This window comes from Pempheris klunzingeri, chromosome 20, assembly GCF_042242105.1.
Source record: "Pempheris klunzingeri isolate RE-2024b chromosome 20, fPemKlu1.hap1, whole genome shotgun sequence".
NCBI classification, from domain to species: domain Eukaryota; kingdom Metazoa; phylum Chordata; class Actinopteri; order Acropomatiformes; family Pempheridae; genus Pempheris; species Pempheris klunzingeri.
The window spans coordinates 10,035,333-10,046,526 of NC_092031.1; the positions used below are offsets into that span (position 1 = coordinate 10,035,333).

Sequence of the window (11,194 nt, forward strand, 5' to 3'; positions counted from 1 at the left end):
GTTAAATTAGACACCTGAACACATTCTTATAACACAGCATTTCAAACCAGTTTCATAAAACCTTTTGTAATCTGATTTATTAATTCATTGATGTAATTACTGGAGCATGTAGTGAAAGCCAAAGGGTGTCTAATTATGAAAAGCTGGCAGGGGTTCAGTATCGTGCTCAGCAGGGTGAACGCCTGAGGGTGCGAGAACCTGAACTTCCAGCTTCCTTTCTCCTCTAGTCACCTGCAGGCCAGAAGATATGGGGTGATCAATATCATCGTCTCTGAAGGAATAAACAAGATTATACGACGACTGCTCATTAATTTGGGCTCAACTCTCCACCAATAAGGTGCACCCACTGGCTGGAACAGAAAGACTTTCAACAAGCGCCTCACTCAATCCAATTTCAATTCAGCAAGAATTAATATACTCATGCCCGAGGATAGAAAATACAATATGCCATTATTATTAGAATGACTTGCTGGTAATGGCCTGCTGTGAGCTCAAATACACTGGTGATTAAATTAATCATCTAGAAAGGTGGTGATAAGGATGATGAGACATTGATGATTCTAAATAGGAAGTGAAGCAAGAGGTCTAATGAAATACCTAGAGATGATTTTAAATCATTAATTTCCATTTTTGGATTATCGACACTGTATGTGGCCCTGCAATTGCCTGGCGACCAGTCCAGGGTGTACCCCGCCTCTCGCCCAATGTCAGCTGGGATAGGCTCCAGCTCCCCCGCGACCCTGACGGATAAGCGGTATAGAAAATGAGATGAGGCACTGCTATGCCAAACATTATGTCCTCATAAGTGATGGAAATTTACAAGAGGAGTCAGTGTTCATACATATGGCAGGCAGCCCCTTCTGCAGGGGTTTAATGTCAACATCCAAGTTAGATAAACTAAAATATTAAATACACAGCAAACATCACTGACTACACATAAACAAACCATCGAGTCTTTTCAGAGTTTATAATCTCAGATCTATGACTTTCCTCACTTTGGGCCAAGATTGAACGCACTGAGTGACTCTGAAAAGCCGGCTTTACAGGGACTGAGAATCAGACCGCTCCATCTCTGCAAGGCATATCTCTGCTGTCTCACACTTAAACTACTGATACATGTACAGTGTGATGATGTACAATAACAGTGAACATGTAAGATAATACAACACTGAAAACAACTGATTTTGCAGAGTTTATGAAGAAAACAAGGTCTTGAATGACAAGTAAGATGAACAGCCAAATATTACAAATAAGTTAAAACATTTATTTTTCTTCAGCATAAAAATTAATTACATTGAAGAAAATACTGAAATACAGAAAATACAGATTATCAAGGAATTGCACAGTTTCAAAGTAGCACTTGAAGTATATTGCTGAAAAACGAGGGTATTAGTGGAAGTGGTGGCAACGGGGCAAATCCAAGCAGGTTCATTTCTATTGTACAATATTATTTCTGGATGACACAGGTCCATTCGTAGAGATGGTACATGCACAACCTCAGTGTGTTTACCGAAACAGCTTCCAGAGCCGTCAGCTGAGCTGTTGTGGATAAAAATAGAACCTTTATAATTTGAGCCGGGAATAAATCATCTTTAACAGCTGAACAGGGAATCGTGTGTGTATATTGTGGTCAACTGTTTCATCATAACCAGACCCTCTCCCTTGAAATTCAAGTGTTATGAGTTCAGTATCTGAGGTAAGCAACTTCATTAAAAAGAAATGAGTAGTGTTAAAGATAGATTTGCTCCCTATGGTTATACAGCATTTGAAGTATTGGATATTTTATTACAAATGGCCAACCGAAGCGATCGTGGGTCCATCTGCAAACACAGTTCCTCGGTAAACAAGTTACAGCTTAGCTTTAGTTTCCATGAGCCACTCACTAAAGCACCTCTCCATGGCCTTCCTGCTGGCCCAGCTGCCATTGTTGACTGTAGGGATGATCTTGAGGGGCTGAAGCCACTGGACAAAACGCTTCAACTCCAGAAAGCTGCTGTGTTCGCTGTATGGGATTCCTGTCAAAGAAGCAAAATGCTTGCCATCGTCATGAACCTTGAAACTTGCATTTAAAAGGTTGCATTTGTCACCATATCTTTTAGTAGTTTCCAGGTGTCATGAAGATAATGCCCACGTTTTGTTTTTCCTCACCAGGGTTATTTCCAGCATGAATTGTGCTTATCGCAGTTCTTTTAAAGAGACAAGATGCCAGTAGTGGTTTAGAACTGAACCGTGGATAGTTTTCAGACATGATTTTCACTTTCAATCGGCTCATTAGCTTTGATATTTTTCTTCCCAACTTGTTCATTAAGAAACATCAACCTCAGTGAAAACAGGAGATTAAAAACAGGAGGTAAAAACTTGTCATGGAGCCAGATGTCTAAAAGTATGGGGCAGTCTGTCAGACAGGCAACAGAGCGGAGTCTTACAAGAGGGACCAGATGCTCAAAGTGAACCACAGGCTCAGACTTTTCCCCTCTGAGGGGACAGGACAGATTTCAGCTGCTGAAACATTAAGACTATCAAATGACTTCTTTTCTTGTGAAAAGAGAATATATTTTGGGACTGCTGCAGAAAGCTGCTGCATCTCGTTTGTCCTCCCTTCACCCCTCCACGACCTGATGTGCTCCTCTGCTTTTAAAACAGATTTAACAGAAACGAAGCCTATTCACGTACACAGTCGAACCCCCCACATGCAGAGAACAATATTAGGAGCAGTTGCAGCATATGGCTGGAGGAGCAAGGAGGAGGAGATCAGCACAAGGCAGAGAGACAGAACTGACAAGCAAACTGCTGAGGAGGAAGAAATTGTGTGCGAGTGTGCATGGCCAAAGCCTCTAGCTGGTGATTGCACGGTGCAGGCCAGATGGCTGGTGCTGTTGATTGATCTATTCTGAACATGAAACAGAGGACAGGAGGGAAAACAGGTTCTATCTGCAGTGGCAAATCAAGTCATGACCCATTTCAGCACTGGGGTTTAATGCTAGGCTACTGTCCAGCAGTGCTGTTCATGACTGAAGATACAGAACCTAGCGTTCTCTTCATTATGTTCCCTCTCTTCACCAAGCTGCAGTAACCTGAAACTGAGCCAGGGGCTATTGTTTATTCTCTCCCTCCCCTTCTCTTCTCTTCTCTTTGCCAAAAGAGGGAGCTGTAGGCTAAATGCAACAATGTGATGATCAGTCACGTTTTTGGCAGGAGGAAAACTCTGCCCTCGTCATAAAGTCTCAGCAGCGTGTGGCAAAATGACAATTTATATTAAGCCTCTGTGTTTGGTCAGTGAAAGACAGAAGGGCACTCTGTCAGGGCATTTACAGTTCCATCTCCACCGTTATAGAAGATCTTCAAATACTGTGAAACAGCAGTAACAGTTATAGCCCTGATTTACACTGCCAAGAGAAGGATTCACTAGTGAAAAACATTATTCTGGACCATTCCTCCTCATTTGTGATTCATTAGCATCTTTTTTAGCCTCAGAGTATTCAGGGTTTTCTCTGCTGCTACTATCACGTGAGTGTATGTTATTCATTCAAATGGTGCTAAAATATGTTTGAAAATAAAAAAAAAAGATGAATGCGTACCATAGATGGAGATGTTGCCACTGATCTGAGGCTGAATATCTCCCACTGATTCCACCTGCTGGCTGAAGGTCCAGCCTGTGGGCTTGAAGGCCACCAGCTGATCGTATTGTCCTGAAAAGCGCGACAGGTAATCCTGCAGTTTCTGGAGACCAGATGAGGGTGATGGGGGAGAAGAAATGGAAATGATTTTATGTTCCGACTGAGCCCCATTGCACTTGCAAATGCAGTTTGTAAAAAGTGAGGAAGGAAATGTAATATGTGAGCACGATCGGAGAATTTATAACAGGCTGATGAACTGAATTATGACAGAGTGCCGTTAATGTACTATAAAGTTGATGCAAACATCTAGCTTTAAATGTGGATCTATATAGTTTTATAGTTTTCTACTCTTTCCAGAGTGTAGTAGCTCTTCTTGATAATAATATCTGAAAGACTCACAGCTCAAAAAGGTCTCCATTAAAACCTAAACTGCATCCATTTCCCCCAAGTCAGCCTCTCTGTGCCTAGTGATGCTTGAATTATATGAACTCTGGGACTTATCTGTGGCTATACAGATGGCAAATTCAAATGCTTTAGTCCTTTTAGAGTGATGATGTGCTTGGTCATCATAATTAGCATTTCCTAATTATTTTAACTCCTGTCCAAGGTACTTGCATAATAATAGACCATAAGCAGAATGAAAGAAGTGTTTGCACATCAGAATAAACTGTCCAGAAATAATTTGAAGCAGTTCTTGGTTAAACATAAAGATCTGCACACCGCTTGAGACACAGTGTAGAAATATATTAGCTGGTTTCATTCCCCTTCATCTCACTAAGTAGTGCATTATTAAATTAAACTTGTATAAATACATGGACTTGTATGCAGTGAATAAAGAAAGATACTGCCTGAGGGACAAGTCTATGATTTGATATATTTGTTAGATGTTTTACTCTAATCACTGTGGTACTTTGCTTCATAAATATACCACTAAAATAGGACATTTGTTTCACACTCCTGAGGGCCCTCCGTAATAACTGTTCTTTTTCAGATCAGACAAGGGAAAATGAGTGCTGCACCTACTTTGAAGGAGAGTTGCATCATGGGCAGAACATGGACCTGGGCTGCCTTCCAGTCGGTGGTTATACGTTGTCTGACTTCCTCTGACTCCAGACAGCACATGGTGTTATATTTGTCTCTGGAGAGACACACTTTAGACCCCAGGACCTCTGCCAGTGCTACCAATGAAGCAGAACAAGGTCTGTGTAAGACCCAGGAATGTGGGCAATTCAGCCTTTTCATTTTAAAACCCAGTATGTACTCGCACTTAAGAGTCTCCTGTTGTTACCCCCCACTGTACATTTTATTTCATGATAGAGTTTACTTGGTCCAAAAAGAACTCCAGGACAGTATTTTACTTTACACCAACCTCACTGAACGCATCATACTGACTGTAAAAGTGTTGAATGACAGCGTTTTAAAGCAAAAAACAATCTGGATATATTTTTATCATGTTCATTGCCTTGTCAAGTGTGTGTTCAAGAGCACAAACGCTCTTGTGAAATAACAGGAGAACAAAGTGGCTGAGTACAATCATTTGAATCAGTTGTAATATTTTTTTTCAGTTTCATGCAGAGCTCGCTAGAGCAAAGGGGATTGCAGAATGAATGCATGTTGTTCACTTTCTTTGAGGACCTAAGTGGAGCAGAGCATTATTCATGCGTCACAGGACTGTTGGCCTTCACATAACAGCAACACATATTGATTGGCTCTCGTCTCAAAACAAGACGAATCCACAATTCTCCAAACCTCATATGACTTTTAAATGACAGGAAAGGTCAGTGATGGCAGTGATGTAAGGCGAAAGGAAAAATTCACTCACACGAAAGCCTAAAGATGAGGCAACTGAGTTACTCTGATTTCTGGAGATGCTGCTAAGAGATACAGTAGTATTTAATATTAAGTTATACTAATATATGGCTTAATTCAATTACTATATCTATAGTTATTAGGTAAAGTTGAGAAAATCCTTTCTCCTTAATTTCTGAAACTTTAAAAAAAAAAAAACCCAGTTGATAAAATTGAAAATGTGGTTAACTTGAGAACAAGGCATTTTTAAAATTATTGATAAAGATTCAGTTTTAGGTGGTAAAGCACCTCCTTTACAAAATCTAAGGCACAGATAATTTATGTCACATGCAGCCACACGGATGCAGGAAGTATAATTTCGACATAACACTCACCCAGAAAGACCTTCTCTTTTCCCACAGAGTAGGATCCACAAACCACAAGTGTGCGAGGGTTCAGAGTCACCAGTTCAAAGGCTGTGCTGGCCGCAAAGCTGATGACTTCTTGCTGTCTGGGGAAGGTGTACTCAGGGCTGCAGTAGCTATAAAGATAGGAAATTGAAAATCTGAGTTTACTCAGGGCTTCAGTCAATCGTTCTTTGTAACAAAAAGTTCTCCAGACACTTTTCATATAGAGCATGCCAAGACCATTCTCTTTAATTTACAGAAATCCAACAATTCCCAAATGATACTATACTATATTATATTTCCTTGTTTGACAGCATCGAGTGAAAACAAAGTGCACAGTGTACACATTTTCACAGATATTGATCCATTTTGGCTGAGAAGAGTCTTTTTTACAGTAACCACCCAGAAAGGGCACACACACACACACACACACAGCTCAGGGCAGTCCTCTGTTTTGGCCATTCAATAACCTCACTGGTACATGCAGTGTAAATGAGGGGAGGCAAACGGGCACTAACGTGGTGTCCAGGTAGAGCGTCTGAACCCTGCAGCCGAGTAACTCAGGGTAGGTTTCCATCGAGGGATCAGCTCTGAAGTCTCCAGTATGGAGGACTGTCTGTCCATCAGGCAGGAAGAACAGCAGCATGGCAGCTCCTGGACAACTGAACCAGAAGGTTGATATATTCAAAATGAAGCAAGTAATCACTGTGTGATAAACTAGGATAATTAATAATAAACTTTGACTGTCAAGGGAACGTGTGGTCCATATTGTAGGTATACATAATGTATATATGTAAATTAACACATCAACTTAAACTGTTTTTTTATGCATGCTTATTAGTGCATTTGTGCTAAGGCACTTCTTTAACAAAGCCTGTTAACAAGCCATCAAACAACTGAAACTGAAAATGTCTTCAGTCGCTGGCCACTGTTAAGTAGCTGATCATCACTCAGGGGCCGATAGTGACTTCAGGTGAGGTAGACTCACTGGTTGGCATCCAGGAGGATGACCGTGATGCCTTCCACAGTGACCTGGGTGTTCATGGGGAGAATGTGGACATACTGCTCTGCCACTTTCAATTTGCTCTTCACCAGGTTCCCTGTAATCTGACCACAAGAGGCAGACGTCAGTCAACACACGACTTTATGGTTTACTTTCATACAGTGACACAGCAGCAGCAGCCACCGAAGCTAGAGGTCTGCAATATAACAGACTAAAAGATCATGCTTTTCGAATAATCTCAGCTTTTTCTGCATCAGCCCTCTTTATGTTGCTGTTCACTGAGTAATTCACCCATAATCTTATTTTATCAAATTTCCTCAGTGATTCCTATTAAAACTTTTCTGGGCTATGACCCACCTAGCATCCAAGTTGAATTTCCGTGACCTACCAAATAAACAAAACCCCAATGGAGTCCCAATCAGTCCCTGTAAGTCTGTTTTTAGTTGTATTCCCGAGAGGAGACGCACCCCACTATGATAAACCGTGACCCATTTGACAGGAGAACTTATGTAATATCTAGCCTCTTTCACCAATAGATTTTTTTCTACATATACTGGGCTCTTACTAGTTTCAGAAGTATGTTCTTAAACATCTCAGTGAGACAAACAAAATGTACAGTAGCTGAATTGACCTACTGTAAGCAAATAACACGTCCAATTTGAACCTGAAAGAGGCAATGTGAAGTTGAATTTAAAAAAAGGATACGTCTTGTTTGGCTATATACCTTAAATCATTCAGTTTCTTGCTTAATTCACACACCTTAATTGGTTGCCGCATTTGCAAAGTGGCAACAAAGTGATAATGTTATAAAGGGAAAGACCAACAGAGACACAGAAAAAACAAAATTTCCTGGATAGGAAGTGTCAAAAAAAAAAAAAAAAAAAAAATCCCCAAAAAGGTCTTCAAATTTCAATCAGAGGCAGCGGCGAATTTGTATGCATTGCTGCCAACTGAAGCTAATTTTTCATTACTTTGAGTCAATGCAGTGCAGTGAGATAACAAATAGATCAGGCGTTTGTTTGGAGCATGCATTCTGTGGAAGAGAGCGCTCAGTAAGCTTTTTAATGGAGGTGCAAATAACAGGATTTTTGAAGAAAAAAAAAAAAAAAAAAAAAGGGGTGGGGTGGGGGGTTTGCAGCACCTTCAAGGAAATAATCTCTTCCACAGTATTCAAGGACTAACAGGCTGTTAGAGGCAGACATATGTATATTGGCACTTTGCTCTTTTCTTTTCTTGTATGAATTAGGAAACTGTGTGGGATGTAATTTCAGCTGTGAATTAAAATGAAATCTGAGGAAAAAGCCACCATCCAGAACTGATTCATGTCAAAAGAGGAAAAAAAAAAATCCCACAGATCAATTAATTTAACTTACTCTGTTACAGTAGATTGGAAATGTGAAGTTCTTGGTCAACCCTCCGTAATGGTCTGAGTGGAAATGTGTTAAGAAGTAGCCAGTGATGCCCTCAATCTCTCCGTACTGAAAGGCATCTATGGTAAACTTCGTGCCTGTGCAAAATTTTACATCAGTCTTCAAAACACACAATAATTTACCTTCAACTGTATACAGCAATATATGATATATGGTCACTCACTAACCTGGAATCTTTTTGTAGAAAGGACAACGTGGTAACACAACTTCTCCATCAGCGTTCCTTCTGTTCCACCTTCTTCTCCATCCACTGGTCCAGCCTTTCCCGGCTTCTCCCTGAGCGTCAGCTGCATTACTGATATCTACAGTCACTGTGCCCTGTGAGGCGCCTGCAGTTACCTCGGCCTTACTTTTTCTTTGCCTGTCTCTCCTTTGTCTTCTCTGTCCTGAATTTTCACCAAGTGTTGGAGCAGTTGTGGTGTTGAGTTGTTTTGGTCCACTCTCAGCCTCTTTCTCCTTCTCCTTGAGGGGCTTGAGGCCAAAAAACACCCCAATGTCCGTCTGCTTCAAACAGGAGGCCTGACCTGCCTTGCTCTGGTCCTTCTGAGGCGGCATGGTTTGAGATCTTTGGACAATGGAGGTTTGTGATGAAAGCACTTGAGAAGTTGCGTGAGGCTGCTCTGATTGAGAACTGCTGTCATTCAAGTTTTCCAGATGCAGGCTATCTGAGCTTAGAAGAGTGTCTCTCAGGCGCTCTAAAACAATACTTTGTGGAGACTGAATGCTACTCTTACAGGAGCTGGTGGCTCGACTGTGAGCTTCTTGCTGATTGGTGGGTGGTAATGAGGTAACTGACTGCAGCTGGGTGTTAAAGGAAGCAGGCTCCTTTACCTGTGCATTATTGGTTTCCATATTTTCTATAAACTGAGTGAGGAGCTCATCTTCACTTGAGAAACCATCACTGAACAGCAGCATTGAGTCTTCAGCCTCATTTTCAGATGCATCATTATTAAAAAGGGCTTTTCTACAGTCATTATTTTTGACTTCAGTCTCTGCAGGGAACTCAGAAAGCGGAGAATAGGATATTGCATCATCTTTGTCAGGGGCAGATTCACTGTTGGGTAAACCTTCACGAGCTTGTGCTCCACTCTCTGCCTTCATTGGAGTGGATGAAAGCTCTATTGTGCTTTCTTGTGAAGCACTGATGGACTTTTGGCTTTTAGTAGAGGACAGCCAGCCTTTCTTTTTCTTAAAGTCCTCTGGGCCAGGTGAGCGCAGTAGCAGAAGGCCATTTGTAAGCTTAGGCGGAGGTGTCGCGGTGTGATTATTGTGAGGGGAGACGCTACAACTGGACAAGGCAGAAAGACTGAGAGCACTGTCCTGTGAAGTCTCTAAAAGAAAGCCATCCACATCATCTTTTAACAGTCCTGGTAGACAACTGCGGTCGGTCTTCCCGCTTGTTCCTGCCTGCTGGGACAGACTGAGGAGGGCTGTGTCACCGTTTGCTCGACAGTTGGCCAGAAGCGTGTGGTTGAATTTCTTGTAATGGTTTGGAATGGTGGAGGAGCACTGGAGGCCATCTGGACATTCTGTATGAACAGGCAAAGCATATAGAAATTAGGCTTATCAAAGCAGGATGCACAATTATAATAATCCAAAAGTGCCTAAATACAAAATCTGTGACATCAGTTTGACAATACGGATATATCAAGAAGTGTGAATTTTTTTAAATGAGCACTGATTTTACATGTACATACTCTTTAGGAAAAGTAATCCTCAGCCAATTGAATAAAGTTTGCTGTGGATCTTGAGGGAGGCTTTCTATAGATGACAATAATGACTATGTCTTCAAGGTTTTCTTGAGCTGGGCTCAACACTTCAGATTTGAACAAAAAAACCTGTGGGTGTATGGACTTTGTAAAAGACCAGTCAGGGAGGATGCTGCTGATGCTACGTTCATGTGATGAGAAAATTACTGCAATAAAAATAATGTTCTCATCAACATCCAAGATGTTATCATGATCAGGAAACTCAGAATTTAGTGAAAGTGCCAGTGTATTTAATGGAAGTCCAGTACTGAATCGCTGGATTATTCCATGAAGTATTACGAAGAGCATCTTGCAATATATAACATTTCAGTGTTTTATGTGAATAACTTTAATGTGTGGAATAAGAATCATTATTTCCAGCACTGAACGAGACACTGATGTGGATGCTGTATGTTATGTTTATGTATATATCAAGTGTATATGAAGACAGCATGGATGTCTGTACCTTTGCATGTGTCTCTGGGGATGTCTAGACATTCAGCAACATGCCATCTTTGAGTCTGCACCACCAAAATGGAAAAGGGCATCTGACACATGGGGCAAAAGTCCCCAGAGGTTGGTCCCTCAGCAGCAGTGTCTGTTTGCACTGTCCCATTAGAAAGAGGTAGCTGATCATGTGTCTTTAAAGTGTCCTCAGAAGTCCCACAATCTCCACCATCAGCTGTCTTGACTGACAGAGAAGTGTCTTTCTTCGAGGTTTTTCTGGACGTACATCTTCTTTTAGGTGCAGTTGCAGCCGGTGATTTGAGTCTCTTCTTCTTCTCGAGAGGCTTATACTCCCAAATGTCATTTTCAGAGTCGTCTATTTTGGACATTTGGAGCAAAAATTGGCGTAGCGTCCCGAACGACCTCCTCAAACCCCTCGTTATTACAAGGATGAACGTTTGATAACATCCCGCGGTTAACGAAAATAATAAACGCTACGGTAGACTAACGACTACTGTATATTCCTTAACATGGCGAACATAAGTGTTTCTCGTAATAAACGCTTAATATATTAAGCTAGTTTCTTGTGTAGCTAACGTTTGTCACTGTTTGTTTCCCAAATCCAAGTTAGCGCTTACCGCCACAATGACTGTGGTAAAGACATGTAGAGAAATAGAGCAGCACATTCGACTAATTTTACAAGACTGAATTATTTATCCGTTGAAGATATAAAAAATAAAATAATTTATATTGA

General features: G+C 41.1%; 1 protein-coding gene across 1 annotated transcript; it reads right to left on the bottom strand.

Moving 5' to 3' along the window:
* Positions 1 to 1,332: 1,332 nt before the first annotated feature.
* dclre1a (DNA cross-link repair 1A (PSO2 homolog, S. cerevisiae)) lies at positions 1,333 to 10,949 on the bottom strand. The gene is made up of 9 exons (XM_070851904.1): positions 10,460 to 10,949; positions 8,413 to 9,774; positions 8,189 to 8,322; positions 6,801 to 6,919; positions 6,331 to 6,474; positions 5,801 to 5,946; positions 4,641 to 4,795; positions 3,579 to 3,720; positions 1,333 to 2,015 (listed from the first exon to the last, which is right to left on the bottom strand). Exons 1-9 carry the CDS (start codon positions 10,827 to 10,829, stop codon positions 1,849 to 1,851), a joined length of 2,739 nt encoding a protein of 912 aa, XP_070708005.1. The 5' UTR covers positions 10,830 to 10,949; the 3' UTR covers positions 1,333 to 1,848.
* Between the last annotated feature and the right edge of the window lie 245 nt (positions 10,950 to 11,194).